We start from the raw sequence: 18,993 nt of genomic DNA, 5'->3' as shown, positions 1-18,993 counted from the left end.
ATAAGCAAAATGAAAGGCCTAAGTGTGCTTGTGTCTGGTCTGCTTTCTTGTGGCAGGGGCAGTAGAAATACATGGATTGCAGGGAGACGCACTGGGCTCCCTCTGTGGTATCACCTGCTAGACATTGTTTTGGACTCTGCCTTTTCTTTTCTTCATAAAGAATCTTGGAAGCCCATCAACATCACTTTCTTTGTAGAAGAGGAAAGACACCACTTCCCGAGCAATGTCGACATACAGTGTGTACCACTGACAGGATTTTCATAAAATAGCCCTGTAATAATAGCTCACAAAAAATCAGTATTTTGTAGTTGAAACCATAGTTTGTGATTGCTATGGATTGAATGTTCTCATTAAAATATGCATTGAAATTCAGTACCATTGTGGGAAAAACAGAGATGGAGCCCAGTGGGGCCTTTAAGAGGAATTAAGCCACTCAAGGACTCCTGGACTAAAGGGTAATGAGTGACTAGGTTGAGAGGTTGAAAGGGTCTGTATAAAATAGTTGGGCTTTGTCCCTCTGATGCATTTTTTTGTCTTTCAATGTCCTGGGCCACTTCTGGACACTTTGGAATCTCTTTCAGCAAGAAGGAATTCACGACTAGGAACCTCTCAACTTTGGGATACACTTCCTCTATCCCTTCCCCCCTCCACCCCCAATCTCCAGAGCTATGAGAAGAATTAACTTTTATTATTTGTGTGTATTCCAGTTCTGGATCTTGAACTCGGGGCTTGGGTGCTGCCCCTGAGCTTTTATACTAAAAGTAGTGCTCTATCACTTTGAGCCACAGCTCCACTTATGGCTTTTTGGTGGTTAATTAGAGATAAGAGTATCATAGACTTTTCCTGCCTAGTCTGGTTTCATTCCTGCCTATGCTGGTTCTTCTCAGATTTCATTCTCATGGGTAGTTAGGATTACAGGCACAAACCACCTACCAGCACCCAGAAATTTTTATTCTTTATACATTATTCCATCAGTGGAATTTAATTCTAACAATAGAGAATGGACTGTGACAGTGATACTGTAGTTTATTAGGGACTTATATGAGAATGTATTGCCTTCATGTATTAAGGACAGCATGCAAAAACCTACAGAAAATCAGAATATAATTTCAGAAGAATTTGGAAGCAAGACATTTTTATAGTATTTTGGGCAGAGATAGAAGAATTATGAAATTAAAATAATTGGTTAATAATAAAAGTTTTAATAGATTCCTAGATTGGGAAACTTTTTCTCTTAAAGGAAATCAACTCATTACATTTATATCTAAGTGAAGGAAACTAGCTAAAATGATTCATTGGATATTTCTTCTCTGACTTACTAAGTTCTCAATACGATGAGGCACACTTATCAAAAAATGTTCCAGGGAAAACAATTTTTTTTTTACTTTTCCCAAGATATTAACAACAAATTCTAGGAAAATAGTAGGAGCACCATTTACATTAAATTTAGATGGTGCATATTTAGGAGTGAAGTAACATGTTTTAATGGAGGAAGGCATTGGTGACAGCTGTCCATAGCCATTTAACCACATGAGTTCTAATTATCCCTCATACTCTGTGTTCCCTCTGCTGCATGATTTTTCTTGCTTCATGTCTCTTCATGATCATAATGGCAAAAGTTATGAAGAATGGCAGGAAAATGTAGAAGCTCAGAATGAGCCAGTTGTCCCGATGCTTACTGAAGCCTTTTTTAATTAAAAATACATCTGCAAATAAAACATCAGAGAAAAATTTTATTGGAAACTTAAATTTTAATATTTTCACTGTAATTATATAGATAATCAAAATTGCAATGCATCATAAGCTGTTAAAAGGAAAATAAACAATAAACTCAGAACTCTGTAACCACAGTGATATGTTTGTCATTGATTTCCTGTTTATCTTTTATGCATATGTGTTTAAGTACTATGGTGTTGTATTCATATGGGTTTTTTTTCTGTTTTGTTGGTGGTGGTGGTGGTGGTGGTAGTGTGGGTCTTAAACTCTGGGCCTGAACACTCTCCCTGAGCTCAAGGCTAATGTTCTCCACTGGCGCCACAGTGCCACTTCTGTTTTTCTGGTGGTTAATTGGAGACAAGAGTCTCACTGCCATTGGAGCCCCGGCTGGCTTTGAACCACAGTCCTCAGATTTCAATCTCCTGAGTAGCTAGGATTACAGGCTTGAGCCACTGGCACTGGCTTTGTATTTGTGTTTTGAGTGCTGTTTGCTTCACCTCAGTGTAGCATTGATAATGTGATACTTAATACATTAGTAAGGCTAATGTTAAAATTTTAGAAAAAATGTATTTTAGTCATTCCCTTGCTAAATCACAATTCCTCTGCTTGGAGGAAACAATTTTTCAAATGAATTATGTCTTTTTATATAATCTTAATATTAATGCATCTAGAAAAAGCGTTTACTTATTCCTATACTGGAACCTATATCTAAATATGTCTGTGTGTCTGTCTGTACATTTCCCTTTTGATGGATGCATATTGGAGAGTAGTAAATCTTGCTCTTGGCAGATGATTAAGTGCATTTTTATCAAGCATTTCCAGTAACTTTTTAAAGTGTGATAACGATTCCATTCCCACTAATAATCATGAGAGTCTCTGTTGCCACATTATTGGGTCATTTTCCCATGTATGGAGTCATTCCTCACATACAAGGAAATGCAAACATTTCACCTCACCACCCACTGAGATTTGACAGATGTTTATCTTGTGAGATACAATGTTACATAATACAAAGGAAAATCTTTACCTAAAGATAGAAAATGTCCTTGTACCAGGAAGATACAAGACTTCCAATATAGAGTCATGTATCTTTAGTGACTGAGCTACCTTCTTAGAAATGCACCAATAGCTGACTTCATTGTTGCTCATTGTGTAAGCATGCTTACACAGCCCTGTAGGGCATAGCCCATTATACATCTGGGCTATGCCCTGTCAGCTAGTACTCCTCAACTATAAGTTAAGTGTGTTAAATAATACAAGTGACTAATAAAATGGTAAGTGTGTAGCTAAACATAGAAAATGTACAGGAAAAATATGGTATTAAAAGACCCATCCATGCAAACAATTGCCATGAATAGCACTCAGGACACTTGCTCTGGGCCAGTCTGCATGATAAAGGCCAGTGACTCCACACACCCAGGGATTTGTAAACACTACACTTAGGTGGCACTGAGATTATAACAAAATTTCTTTGGCCTATTGTGACATTTTTGCTTCATAAAACTTCTAAGTTTGTTGAATGTTTTTGACTTTTGTAATAACACTGCTTAAATCATAAACGTTGTTGCCCAGTTGTATAAAATATTTCTATCTTTACACTTTTTTATACTGCTATTGTGACTTGAATTCAAAGCCTGGGATCAGTCTTTTAGCTTCCTTGATCCAGGCTGATGCTCTACCACATGGAGCCACAGCTTCACTTCCCACTTTTTGCTTGTTATTTGGAGATAAAGAGTTTCAAAGACTCTTTATCCTGCTTGGGCTGGCTTAGAACCTCAGTCCTCAGATCTCAACCTCCTGGGAAGGTCGGATTAGAACTGTGAGCCACTGAGTCCCACCTGGGACCATCATTTAAAAAATATCTTTTCTGGGAGTTCCGGGAAGATGGCAGAGGAGAAGCTGGAGGCTAAACAAGCTCTCCCATAGAAAGCAGTTTTAGTGCTCTAGTGAACAGAGAATCACACCAATGTGCCATCACAGTACAGAGAGTTAGGCCAGAGAGGGAAAATCCAGGCAAGGAGACAGATCTGAGCACTTGCCAGCAGCCTTGGCTGTGGCTGCAGCGGCAGCAGCAGCGGCTGTAGCTGCCATACCTGCAACACAGAGAGTCTGGGACAAAGGTGCCAGACATAGCGGGCAAGTGGATTCTACTCAACACAAGCAAGAACCGACAAGGAGCAGACATCTTCATCCTACAGTTCGCAGACCAGAGACAACCCAAGAACCAAGACTCCAGAGTGTGTAGAAGCCTGACATCTTCACTCCTTCTCAGGGAGAAGAGGAGGGAAGGCCACCCCCTCACCTCCCACTACCAGAGATCTCCATCTTTGATATTGACAAAGGCCTGGCTGAGCAGCTAGCTCCAACTCAGGCCTTGGAAGAAAACAAAAGAGCCATTTAGCAGGTCATAGGAACCTAACCTTACCTGCCAGGCTCAGCTCCACCCAGGGAAAAGTCACCCAGCCCAAGCCACCAGCCCCAGGAGTGGCTTTCTTCACTGGGTAAACAGAGCCAGAGGCTGCCCCTCCCTTGACAATCAATTGAAATTCAGTAAACATAAACCTTGAGAATGGCTCTAGGCTGGGCTCTGTGAGTGTCTCAGAAGCTATCCTCTGAGAGAAAAGCTACTGTTTGCTGAAAGGTCTCAACTCTACCCATAACCAGGCCTCAACACAGCATCTCCAAACTGAGGAAACAGCCATCTCCCTCTTTTGTGATACTCAAAGCAGATCTCCCTCCCATTGAACTAACCTGGGAGCACACAATCCTGGGTAAAGCAGAGCATTTTTCTGCCTGCTCAAACAAACTGACTTAAGAAACCAAACAATCCACAGGATAATCAAACACCACAACAGACCAAACTCTCCAACAAGAGACTGGTTATGGACACAAGGAAGATACAGGATATTCCCATCCCCCCCAAAAAAATCAAAGAACTCTTTTTTTTGTACCTTTTATAAAAAAAATTTTCTAAAACTTTTTTTAATTTTTAACTTTTAAAAAATTTGTTTTCCATTAACTTTTTTTCCACTTGTAATTTTATAATTTTTATTTTAGGGATATGTGTGTGTGTGTGTGCTTTTTTTTGCTTTTCATAATTTTTTTTTGTTTAGCTCTACTGACCTTTTGACCCCTTTTTCTTTCCTTCTCATTGTTTTCACTTTTTCTTCTCTTTCTTCTTTGCATGACTTAATTGCTCTTCTCCTCATCCTCAGATATACCCATAGTCGATTATTAGACCTTATCCCCCATTGTGTACACACTTAATCCAGAAATTTATTACTCAATTCAAAACCTCTTAGACTTAAATTCCTTAATACCAGTACTACCTCTTTATAACTATATAATATTTTAAGCATTTTTATTTTTAAGTTTTTTATGTCTCCTATCTATCCATCCCTTTCTCTTATCATATAGACATTCTTCTCTGAATATTATGCTTTTAATTTGCATAATTTTCAAGTGCTTCACTTTTTAATTTTTAATTGTTTTTTTATTTTTTCGTCTCTTTTTTTCTATCTCTTTCTTCTTTTTTTCTCTCTCTCCACTATCATTCTATCCAACCTATTTCCCACTTTGAGATTAGGACTTAGTTAAATCTCCCTCTGCCTTTCCACAGCCCTCTATTCTTATTTTTACCCACATCTCCCCTAACCCTAATAATTTCTGGTCTTCCAAATTCTTCTTTGCGGTTCATAGCCCATTAATATATAGTTGTTTGATGTTGAATAGATGTATCTGTTGAACTAGATTGTATCTGCAGACTTTTGACTGTGCAACTACAGACTTTGGTTGATGCTTGCCTTAAGATAGTGTTCTAGCACAAAACTGGTGTTACTTTCATCCCAAATGGGCAGAGCAACTGGAAAAACACAAGAAAAATGGCAAGTCTGGGTATCTCAACTCCCATTCATGATAATCAGGGGACAGGACAGATAATGAATAATCCAGAGGAGAGTTCCCAAAAGGCTCTTCAAACACTATTGGAAAACATGAAAAGATTGGTAAATGAAAAGATTGAAAACCTGCAAAGGACTCTGTGTGAGCGTAATAGGGAGAGAGAGGATGCAAACCAAAGGTCAATACAGGAATATCATGAACGTGAGGAAGCTACTCAAAGATTGATACAGAAATTGCATGAGCAGCTTGAGAACACTCAGAGAGAAATAAAGGAATGTCATGAGCAGGCTGAGATCAGTCAAAGAGAGACAGAAATTGCAGGAGCTGGCCAAGAACAGACAAAGAGAAAGTCAGGAATGGCGTGAGCAGACTGAGAATACTCAAAGAGAACTACAGGAATGGCATGAATGTTAGAAAGCTAATCAAAGAGTAATACAGGAATTGAGAGAGCAGGGTGAGAATACACAAAGATCACTAAAGGCTGAAAGAAGTCAGGGAGGCCACAAAGGAAATGCTGAACAGAAAGAATCGTAGTCCAAGGAAACAATAACCAACCAACTAAGTTTGAGAAGTAAAGAAGTTCATACAAGATCTAAAACAAAGCTCCAACAAAGAATTTGAAGCCATCAAAGCTAACCAACTAGAAGGAAAAGAAATAAAAAACAAAGTAGAAAGTCTTGACAGTAAGTTAGACCATGCAGAAGATCGAATTTCAGGGATATTAAAGATATTATAGAGAAAGAACATACAATCATCCAAGACAAATCCAAGAAATATGATAGATCTATTCAACACATGGAAGACACCATCAAAAGGCTTAATCTGAGGATAATGGGTGTAGAGGAGCACCTAGAGACAGAAGTTAATGGTCTAGGAAATTTGTTTAACAGGATCCTAGCAGAGAACTTCCCAAACATGCAAAAAGATAGGCCTATTCAGATACAAGAAGCTTTTAGAACTCCAAATAGACCGGAACAGAACGGGACATCCCACCATCACATTATAATCCGCACAGGATGAACATGGACCAAGGAAAAGATCCTTAAAGCTGTCAAGGAGAAAAGATTAATTACCTATAAAAGGAAACCAATTAGAATCACCTCAGATTTCTCAGCAGAGACAGTCAAAGCAAGAAGAGCCTGGAATGATGTATGCCATGCCCTAAAAACAAACAACTATCAACCAAGAATACTGTACCCAGCTAGACTCTCCTTCGTAACCAAAGGTCAACTAAAAACCTTCCATAGCAAAGAAAAATTGAAACAATATATCTCTACCAAACCACCCCTACAAAAGATTCTTAAAGATGTCCTACACATAGAAAACCAACAAGACCAAAATAAAGGCCAAGAAACCGCACCCAAACTGAGAATCCAACAACCATAGGAAGAACCCAGTTGCAGCAGTCCCCAAGAAGGATAAAATGGCAGGAACTCCCAAATACCTCTCAGTCCTATTTGTAAACATTAACGGACTTAACTCTCCAATTAAGCGACATAGATTGTCTAGTTGGATTAAAAAGCAAGATCCTTCTATCTGCTGCCTTCAGGAGTCACATCTTGCCCATAAAAACAAACACATTTTCAATGTAAAAGGCTGGAACAAAGTCTACCAAGCAAATTGTCCCCTTAAACAGGCAGGAGTTGCAATCCTAATATCAGCTAAAATAGACTACAAATTAAAATTTGTGAGAAGAGGTAAAGAAGGTCACTACATTCTAATTAAGGGATTTCTCCTTCAGGATGATATTACAATTCTAAATATCTATTCGCCAAACAACGGAGCACCCAAATTTATCCAAGAAACACTATTTTCCCTCAAATCCCACATAGATCCAAAGACATTAATTGTTGGGGACTTTAACACACCACTTTCCCCACTATATAGATCAATTCAGCAAAAACTCAACATAGAAACCGCAGATCTAAACAGCTGCATAGATCAACTAGATTTAACAGACATTTACTGAATATTTCACCCAGCATCATCAGAATACATGTTTTTCTCAGCAGGACATGGAACATTTTCCAAAATAGGCCACATTTTAGGCCACAAAGCAAACTGGTCCAAATTCAGAAACATTGAAGTTATACCTTGCATTATCTCAGACCACAAGGGAATAAAATTAGAACTCAACACCAAAAGCCAGCAAAGAAAATCCTGTAACACATGGAGGCTGAACAACACACTTCTGAATCACGAGTGGGTCATGGACGAGATTAGAAAGGAAATTCAAATGTTCATGATATTCAACAAAAATGAACAAATTACCAGCTCCTCTGGGACACAGCAAAGGCAGTACTCAGGGGCAAGTTAATAGCTCTGAGTTCCTACATCAACAAATTGGAGAGATCTGAAATCAGCAATTTCATGAGACATCTGAGGCTCCTTGAAAAAGAGCAGCAAGATAAACCTCAATCCAGTAGACAGAAAGAAATAATTAAAATTAAATCAGAATTAAATGAATTAGAATCCAAAAAACCATAGAAAGAATCAACAAAACAAAGAGTTGGTTCTTTAAAAAATTAACAAAATTGACAGACCCTTAGCAAATCTTATCAGAAAAAGAGAACACACCCAAATAAATAAACTCAGAGATGAGAAGGGAAGCATCACCACAGAAACAACCAAGATTCAGAACATTATAAGGGAACACTTCTCAAAACTTTATGATAATAAGTTTGAGAACCTGGTAGAAATGGACCTAGTCCTAGCAAATATTGACATGCCAAAACTAAACCAAGATGAGTTAAACCATCTTAACAGGCCCATATCAAGTATTGAAATAGAAACAGCAATAAGAGACCTCCCATTTAAGAAAAGCCCAAGACCAGATGGTTTTACAGAGGAATTCTATAAGGCCTTCAAAGCAGAGTTCACACCAATACTCCTCCAACTCAATGAAATTGAAAGAGAAAGTTCATTACCAAACTCATTCTAAGAAACCATCATTACCCTCATCCCAAAACCAGGCAGGGACTCATCAAAGAAGGAGATGAACATTGATGCAAAACTTCTCAACAAAATATTGGCCAATCGATTTCAACAATTTATCAAAAAAATCATACACCACGATGAAACAGGGTTCATTTTAGGTATGAAAAGCTGGTACAATATACGCAAATCAATTAATATAATTCATCACATCAACAGGAGCAAGGATAAGAACCACAAGGTTATCTCAATAGATGCAGAAAAAGCATTTGACAAGATCCAACACCCCTTTATGATGAAGTTCTAGAAAAATTAGGAATCCATGGAACATTCCTCAATACAATAAAGGCTGTATATGACAAACCGACAGCCAGCATTATACTTAGTGGTGAAAAACTAAAGCCATTTCCTCTTAACTCAGGAACGAGACAAGAATGTCCACTCGCTCCACTTCTCTTCAATCTAGTATTAGAATGTCTAGCTACAGCAATAAGACAAGATGAAAACATAAAGGGGATCCAAATAGGGAAAGAAGTAAAACTCTCCCTCTTTGCAGATGACATAATCCTGCATTTAAAGAATCTCACAGACTCCACTCCCAAATTACTCAAGCTGATTCAAAACTTTGGCAAAGTAGCAGGGTATAAAATTAACCCTTATAAGTCAATGTCTTTTCTGTTGCCAACAATGAGAAAAGTGTGGCTGAAATTAAGAAAGCAACTCCATTCGTAATAGCCCCACAAAAAATAAAATAACTAGGAATTAACTAAAGAAGTGAAGGACCTCTATGATGAAAACTTTAAAAACTTGAAAAAGGAAATCAAAACAGAACTTAGAAAGTGGCAAAACCTCCCATGCTCCTGGATTGGAAAGATCAACATCGTGAAAATGGCAATACTTCCCAAGCTATCTACAAATTCAATGCGATACCTATCAATATTCCAACTTCATTCTTTAAGGAAATAGAAGAAGTAATCCAAAAATTCATATGGAACAATAAAGGACCCCGAATAGCAAAAACGATCCTCAATAGAAAGAACAGTGCTGGAGGAATATCAATTCTAAATTTCAAACTCTACTACAAAGCCATAGTAATCAAAACAGCTTGGTACTGGCACAAGAACAGACCAATGGAATAGAATTGAAAACCCATAAGTGAACATACAGACCTATAGCCATCTAATCCTCGATAAGGGAGCTAAAAAATAGAATGGAAGAAAGACATCCTCTTCAGTAAATGGTGCTGGCAAAATTGGTAAAAAAGTTGTAGAAAACTAAAGCTAGAACCTTATATATCACCCTGCACCAGAATCAAATCCAAATGGATCAAAGACTTCGGAGTCAAAGAAGACACTCTGAAAACATTACAAGATGGAATAGGAGAAATCCTAGGTCTCCTTGGGACAGGCCAAAATTTTCTTAATAGAGACCCAGAAACACAAGAAATCAAAGAAAGGTTGGACAAATGGTATTGCATGAAATTGCAGAGCTTCTGCATGGCAAAGGACATAGCTAGCAAGATCAATGGAAAGCCCATGGATTGGGAGAAGATCTTCACTAGCCATACAACGGACAAGGGTCTCATATCTAAAATATATCTGGAACTCAAAAATTAAATCCCTCAACAACAAATCTTCAAAGAAACAACTGCCCAATAAACAAGTGGGCTAAAGACTTAAAGAGAAACTTCTCTGAAGAGGAAAGAAGGATGGCCAATAGACACATGAAGAAATGCTCAACCTCCCTAGCCATAAAAGAAATGCAAATCAAAACAACATTGAGATACCGCCTCACCCCAGTTAGAATGACTAGAATCAAGAACTCTAATAACAACAGATGCTGAAGGGGATGTGGACAAAAGGGAACCTTACTGCATTGTTGGTGGGAGTGTAAACTTGTTCAACCACTTCGGAAAGCAGTATGGAGGTTCCTCAAAGGACTCCACACAGAGTTTCCCCTATGACCCAGCAATCCCACTTTTGGGCATTTACCCCAATGTTCACAAACAAGACCACACTAAAGCTACCAGCACGACTATGTTTATTGCAGCATTATTTACCATAACTAAGATATGGAACCAACCCAGATGCCCCTCAGTAGATGAATGGATCAAGAAAATGTGGTATATATACACACAATGGAATTCTATGCCTCCATCAAAAAGAATGACATTGCCCCATTTGTTAGGAAATGGAAAGACTTGGAAAAATTTATATTAAGTGAAGTAAGCCAGGCCCAAAGAAACATAGGTCCCATGGTTTCCCTTATTTGCAATAACTAGTATTTGTATGAATCAAGCAGAAAATGTCAGATAAGGTGATGTTAGGAAAATGAACCCTAAGATATGTATTCAAATGTTTTTTTTTCTTTCATGCAATTGTTTCTAACACATTTATAAGATGATTTCTTTGTTGCTTTGTATGTCCCTCCCCCATGGTATAACCCCTGCTTTCACTGTATTTGATGTTGGTATAATTTGTGGAGGGGAAGGGAAAAAAACAAATCGTTTAAATAGGGATACAGGTGGACCCATTGCAACAATGAGATGTACAAGTCGTTATGTTGAAAACGAACTTTACAACTTTGGTGGGGGGGAATTGGGTGGGGATTGGGGAGAGGATGGGAAGAGATGGGAAGGGGAAACAAAGGAGGAGGCTATAATGCTTTATAGGAAATGTACTCCTTATCTTGCCCAGGTAATTTTAACTCCTCTGTAAAGTATTTTCACAATTTAAAAAAAAAAAACTAAAGAAAAAAATCTTTTCTGCGGGGTGCTGGTGCTCACGCCTGTAATCCTAGCTACTCAGGAGGCTGAGATCTGAAGATCACGGTTCAAAGCCAGCCCAGACAAGAATGTCCATAAGACTCTTCTCTCCAATAAACCACTAAGAAAACTGGAAGTGACGCTGTGGCTGAAGAGGTAGATTTCTCGCCTTGAGCAGAAGAGCTGAGGACAGCGCCCAGGCCCAGATTTCAAGCCCCACAACAACAACAAAAAATCTTTTCTGTAAATTATCTCCCTCTTTCTCTCCTGAATCTTTCATCACATACATACAATAACAGTGGACATTGTCTCACACCTGTCATTTATTTCTCAAAGATCACATTTTTATACTCTGGGTTTTTAAATTATAATTTTATTGTTATTAAGGTATACAGAAGGATTATCATTTCATAAATCAGATAATGAGTATATTTCTATTTTTGGACAATGTCACCCTTTCCTTCATTTCCCCCAGTGCCCCCCCATCTTTGCCCACAACTTATGTAGTTTACATCCCACATAGTATATACTGAAATACTCATACTCTTACTTGTTGACAAATATTCATGCAATTTTTTTTCTTATTATTCTATCATGGCTGGAAATGAAGGTCCATTTCTCAGGGTTTATTTTTCAAGAATTAGCAATTATCTCAGAGATTTTGCTTCCAAAATACTGTTGCTTCTTGAACTTCTAGCCGTTGCTCTTACTGTACATCACTTTTACTATACAATGGACTGCTTTGTTACACAGATTAACTACACACTCTGGTTTGTCAATGCGTGCAATACCTAATAACTTACAAACACCTTTGTCAAATGTCCAATGACATCTTCACTATCAGATAATTAACTCCTTTATATAAAATTAAACTGATGATATTGATGCTCTACCCATGCTGATTCTTTCATGGGAATCTGGATCCCATCCTCAGCCATTGTCCCCAGGTTTCATATATAATTGAGAAGCACCCTTTTTTCATTGTTTCTTACAAATTTCTAATACTATGAAGTAACTTATTTGCATTCCATTGTTTACTTCAGGACTTTCTAATCAAGGACATTGCATTCTAAATAACCTAACTTCATTCAGGCTGACATTATGAAACTTCCATATTCTTCCATCTTATTGCATATGTAGACTTTTTGAAATGGAATCACAATTTTGTGTGTGTGTGTGTGTGCTGGTCCTGGGGCTTGAGCTTGGTCTGGACACTGCCCCTGAGCTTCTTTTGCTCAAGGCTAGCACTCTATCACTTGAGCCACAACACCACTTCTTGCTTTTTCTGAGGTTTCTGGAGATAAGAGATAACAGACTTTTCTGTGTGGGCTGGCTTTGAACCATGATCCTCAGACCTCAGCCTCTTGCATATAGCTAGGATTACAGGCATGAGCCACTAGCACCCAATTTTGTTATTTCTCTGGGTGCCAAATAAAATATACATTCCTTAAATCAACTAATAGCTGTGATCTTGCCTTCCTCCATAGGAGAAAGTATCAATATGTACCCCATCACTCAAAATGTTATTTACTATTTTTCCTAATATACTTTGTTTTTCTGAAAACGTCATTCATAGTGTACAGTTGATTCCCCCCCCCCCCCCCCAGTACTAGAGTTTGTGCTCAAGGACTCACAATTCCTAGACTTGTACTCTATCACTTAAGCGTCACCTCCAGCCTGGCTTTCTGTGAGATATTCTAAGATGGAGTCTCAAGAACTCTTCTGTCTAGGTTGGCTTTGAACTGTGATCCTACTTATCTCAGCCTCTTGGGTAGTTAGCAACACAGACATATCAATATCCAGCTAGTTTCTTTTTAATAATCTACAATTTATTATAATGTGTAGTACAAATAATGCATGTAGTTTTCATTATTTTATACATAATTTTCAATTCTACATATATGTTCTACATAGACTTCTTGACATTTCTTGAAACTTAAAGGCAGTATATTATTTTAGCTTATTTTACTAGATTGATTACAGTTGAATGTTTCAGAAAAATCTGATAACCAATATTGTATAATCATTTAAATAGCACTATTATTCACAATAACTCTTTGAACTAGTCACAGCATGAATGATTGACTAGATTTGACTAGAACTAGATTTCTTTACTCTGCTCCACAGAAAACAAAATTCTATTTTGCTTTCAATACTGACCAGATTTCTGCACATTTCCATCATCGACACTGCCCCCTGGTGAGCCAATCTGGAGCTCACAGTCTGGAGGCCGATGGCCAGGAAAGCAGTGGCAATTCCCCAAATTATTGCATATCTGAAACCAAAAAATATTTGGTCACTTTGACATGTTTTAGTATCTCTTTCTGATATAAATGCCTGACTTACCCAGAGGAAGTTATTTTTTCATATTTTTCATGTTTATTACTATACATTATAGGAAATGGGTTAGGGAAAAGTAGTGACAATCTCAACAATATCAACTGGCAACAGGATAATATATTTTTAGCATCTATATATTGACTATTTTAGTAAGATTTTTATCTTCTCCAATAATTTTTAAAAAATGACATTAAATAAGGTTATGTGCTTTGCATCCACAGAGAGAAATTTAAATGTTTTCACAATATTGTCTTCTTTACTTATTTTGGAAACAACTTTGATCATACTTTGGACATTTTCTATGTGCACTCTATTTTCTGTTATGGGGATAAGGCAAATATCAATGAACATGAACACTGACATTTCTTATCCTAGCTCTTTCATAGCATTTCACAATACTTAGTCAATAATGTTGTTTTCAAGTAAATATATTTTCCAAAACAAAACCATATGAAAATAAAATATTAATACTTAACATTAAAACAAAAATGAGACCTGCCTGCCACCTGGATTGGGGCAGACACCCTGTGGTCCCTCTCCCAGGGAGATATGTCCCCTCTAATAAACCTTATAATAATGAAAAAGAAAAAAAAACAAAAAACAAAAATGTGTGTCAGATTAGTGACACACATTCTTAATCCCAGCACTCAGCATAGTGAGGTAGGAGGTTAGTGAGTTCCTGGACAGTCTGGGATACATAAAGTGACTATTTTTTAAAAATTAGGAAAATTATCCATTACTAGAAGTCTATTTTTAGCATTATTCCCAAATCATTGGTACCTCACATCTTAATATTTTAATATTAATTTTTAAATATATGAATTAAGAGTCCATCTCACTCGAGTAAGACTGGCCAGCATTGAGAATATAAACAATAACCAGTGCTGGTGGGAAGGTAGGAAAAGGAGCCCTATTGCACTGTTGGTGAGAATGTCAGCTCATGCAACCACTCTGGAAGGCAGTTTGGAGTTCACTCAAAAACCTAATCAGCCATACCATTCTTGGGCATCTACCCAAAGTATTACAAATCAGGACATGGTAAAGACATTTGCACATCCATGTTCACTGCTATACCAAGTGAACCAAGTTTCCACAACCAAGTTATGGAAACAGCCCAGGTACTCTACAATAGATGACTGGATTAAGAAAATATGATACATATATACAATGGATTTTCACTTATCTATTAGAATGTTATGTCATTTGCAGTGAAATTGATGAATGTAGAAAAAATCATGTTACGTAAGCCAGCACACAGAGACAAATGACCCGTATTGTCTCTCATCTGTGGAAGCTAGGTCTAAAATACAAGCCTATATGGTAACATATACAGGGTTTTGTGCATATATACACAAACAAACTGCCTAAAGGATGGCACACTTAGGGGAGGAGCCCAAAGTTGTGATGCTTCTAACAGCTAATAAACTGCATTAAAAATGAATACCAGAAAGAAGCAACATGTTTAGTGAGGGGGAAGATGAATGGGGGAACATGGAAGGTGTGAGGAAGGATGAGCAAATGCAATCATTTTATTCATGTACAGTGTGTACAAATTGATCTATGTAATTTGAGGGGAGGGGTGGAAGGGGTAAAATAGGGGAGAACAATGAAAAGGGTGGCATTGATCAAAGTGCACTCTACTCAAAATCTGGCTTGTGGAATTTTTTGTAACCTCTTTGTACAACTACTTAATTATATGTGTGTGTATCTTACATGTATTTAGAAGCACACATGCCAATAGACACAAACATATTGATGTGATGTGGTTTTTCCAAAGTAATGCCGATAATATACCATGAAGTTTTCATACTTGTAGGTATAAATGTGCAGAATTGACACTGCTCTTTCTAGTACTGGGGATCAAACCAAGGGTCTTGTGCATGCTAGGTAAGCATTCTACCACTGATCTACAATCCCCAGCTCAGAACCTGCAGGGTTTAAAAATTGTACTCATAATATTCCATAGTCTGGATAGTCCAATAATCCTACAGAATTACCCTATGCCTACACTCATACTCAACTAATAGCTTTAAAGTTCATTGAAACTGTTAACCCCTTTGTCCTATGTATCAAAAGAAATTAAACAGAGTGTTCAAACTATTATAATCTTGAATTCCACACGGTAGTTTTACTCTATACATCTCCTCTATGGTTGACTCTTAATTGTACTGGTTTAATATAGAGACAGATAGAGATGGAGACAGAGATAGAGACAGAAAAAGAGATAGAGACTTATTTGTGGGGTTTGAGCTCAGGCTCTACAACCTGAGTCAAGCCCTGAGTCCTTTTGTCTTTAATAGTTTGGTTGTCTTTTGTTTTGTAACTAGGATCTCACATTTGTGCCTTGGGCTAACCTGGAACAAAATCTTCCTGCCCTTGAGTGGCAAGACTGGAACGCCGCAGTGCCCAGCTTTTTACTGGTTAAGCTGAAATCAAACAAACTTTTTGCCCAACCTGTCCTCTATCTCAATCCTCACAGTCTCTGACTCCCAGGTAGATAGGATTACAGGCTTGAGTCACTGCACCTGGTTTGGCAGGTGCAGGAAATAAGAATTTGAATACAACTTTGTGCTTCATTTTAAGCTTATTCCACAATTGTCATCCTTTTGTGAACCAATATGCATTTATTTCAGTGACATAAAACAATAAAGGGTATCACTGTAATTTCACTAAAATATGATGGTTGGTTAGAATGAAATAATACCAGTTAATAATTAAGTATTGACATTTCAGATCACACATGTAGACTGGCTGGCTTTCCAACAGGAAAAAATGGACAAATCTCACAAATGTTAAACCCTTATTGGCAATGTCTGTAATCTCCAGGAAATGAGAACGTAGAAAAGTAATCATATAAAGTTCTGTACAGTGTAAACACAATGAAGCTAGCCTCAGGCTCCTCCATGATAGGAAAAAGTAACAGGAGATGATATTAGAGTTTCAGAGTTTGGGGGAAAACAAATTTTCTAGGCAATTTTTGTGGGTCTTTTTAGCCCCACAAAAATAGTTATTTAGATCATTTTATTTTTGTGATATGTACAGTCTCTAACTGTGTATCTCCCATTATGTCCCATTTATTTTTCCTCCCACACTTTGCATAATGTGCTATCAGAGAACCCTAAGCTGCCTGTGAAAGTAGAACAATCACATGACAGAACTTTTGACCTAAAGTCACAAATCTAATTTCCAGAGTGACATAATTTTTAAGAAACAAAATAAGGAAACAAATTTGTTAGAACACTAGAGGCCTCAAATTCCAAAATGGCCAAGCGAAACAATTTAGAGGTAAAAGAGGTTGGTATAAGAAGGTGGTATGGGCTAGGAAGGTGGCTCAGTGGTAGAGTGCTTGTCTTGCATGCATGAGGCCCTGGGTTCGATTCCTCAGCACCAAATAAGCAGAAAAAGCTGGAAGTGGCACTGTGACTCAAGTGGTAGAGCACTAGCCTTGAGCTGAAGAGCTGAGGAGCAGTGCCCAGGCCCAGAGTTCAGGCCCACGACCAGATCACCCCCCCCCCCCCAAAAAAAAAACAGAAGGTGGTGTGTGAAAGCAAACTGTGTCCAAAAATTATATCCAATAATTTCTTCATGGCAAATTGAGAAGGAATTTTTTAATGATTTATTGAAAATGAAAGGAAATGTATAAAGAAGAAACAGAAGTAAATATTAAAGATATAAAGAGAAATAAGCATATTTATTAATAAGAGGCAAAGATGATCACAATAGATTAAATAATGAAAATTAGGAAATAAAGCTCTGTGTGTGTGTGTGTGTGTGTGTGTAAACACAGGTAAAATGCATCAGAGTATAGCCAAAATAAAAATATTAAATGTAAGATATCCCAGGTACACGTAAGTTTTAAACTACAAATTAAAGAGATACAGAATGAACTGAATTTTAAAATCAAACACATATAAGTAACTCTTACTCTAGAACAATTCTTAAATGGTGGGTTAAAAAATCATCAACTAAGTCCTTATAAGAAAGGGAGTTATTCTATTATAAATTAAGTTTGTCAGTATAAGATGTGTTTTCACATGGTTGGTTGGAAATGGTTTATGCACACAATTCTTTGTCTAGTTTACACGTTTGTAAAATCAAATAAACAAAATCTTATCAATTATAAAGCAGCATAGAAATGTAAAGTTGTCCCATTTTACTCAGATATCTGAATGAGGTATCTCCCACAAATCTGAAGAATAGTATGATTATGAAACGGGGTGCAGAGCATATGCTCCGGGCTTCATCTTGTATTATTTCATTGGTTTCTTCCCCCAGCCCTTGCTCTCCAGCTGTTGAAATCATAATAAATTAGTCATCTGTTTTTTCAAGATATTATTCGCAGCCAATTTTGGCTTTAGTTCTTTTTCACCTTTATTTGCCTGTGGCTTCTTAGGAAAAATGACTCCAAGCTCAGAACTGACATACACCGCTTACAACAGGCCAAATATACTAGAGTGGCCGGCCTTCCACACCGGGATGCTCTAAACACATGCATGTATGAGCATGCTTGAGCCAGGCTGGGATTCAGCCCTTCACCCTTCCTTCTGGCCCATTTCCTCTCTCACTCATCTGTCAGGATAAGATACCGAGCGAGGCATTCTTTATTTCTGCCCTGTCCTGTAGGAGTCGACAATTGAACTCAAGAGGTAACTGGAAGTACAACCATTTCTTGGACCACTGGAGTCTGAGTCCTTGGACCTGAACAAACAATTGACCATCCCCCATTGTGTCCTGCCCAGTCTCATTGTGTCCTGCCCAGTCTCATCTCATCCTGTCCTGATTTCTCTGCCCCCCCCCCCCGCGTCGACCCCCAAATTCACTCTCCAATATCGCATTCTTGCTGAACCTTGCACGCTGAATGCTCCCGGAACTTGCCACAAAAAGCCACTAAGTCAGACGCTATGAAACTGCAGGGCTAGATTTCATGTGGATTCTCACACTTCTACTCATCACTTATTGAAGCATCTGTTCTCCATGGTTTTCTGCACACATTTCCAGAGGCTGTTTGCCATGACATCTCCCAACCAGATCCGAAATGAAAATTCAAAACTCCTGGTTAGAGAAGGCTTGTCTCCTCCGTGTCCTGCACTCAGGCTGTCGGGTTTCACATCCGTCATTTCTGTGTGACTGGATTGCAGTGACCTGCCCTTTCGGTGCCTTAATATCCATTAAAGGTTATTTTAAGGATGTACTGAGAGCCTGCATACATCTGGTGCAAGCACTCAGCAGCTATTAGTTATGACAATGATTGTTGTCTGGCTAGAGGAGACTAAATTCGAAATTTCCATTACCCACACAAAGGCAATCGAGTTGCCTAGGGCATTTCTCTTCCCCAGATG

General features: G+C 37.9%; 1 protein-coding gene across 1 annotated transcript in view; it reads right to left on the bottom strand.

Moving 5' to 3' along the window:
• Positions 1 to 1,548: 1,548 nt before the first annotated feature.
• The window catches only part of Adam18 (ADAM metallopeptidase domain 18), a 66,920-nt gene continuing 49,475 nt past the window's right edge, over positions 1,549 to 18,993 (bottom strand). Inside the window, exons 18-19 of the mRNA XM_042679488.1 lie at positions 13,475 to 13,589; positions 1,549 to 1,706 (exon numbers count right to left, since the gene is read on the bottom strand). Coding sequence (XP_042535422.1) covers positions 1,549 to 1,706; positions 13,475 to 13,589 — 273 coding nt within the window. The remainder of the gene's footprint in view (positions 1,707 to 13,474; positions 13,590 to 18,993) is intronic.

This window comes from Dipodomys spectabilis, unplaced genomic scaffold (genome assembly GCF_019054845.1).
Source record: "Dipodomys spectabilis isolate Male_0828 unplaced genomic scaffold, ASM1905484v1 ptg000052l, whole genome shotgun sequence".
NCBI lineage: Eukaryota > Metazoa > Chordata > Mammalia > Rodentia > Heteromyidae > Dipodomys > Dipodomys spectabilis.
Note: the sequence above shows the minus strand (reverse complement) of the source record. Positions and strands in the feature narration are given on the sequence as shown.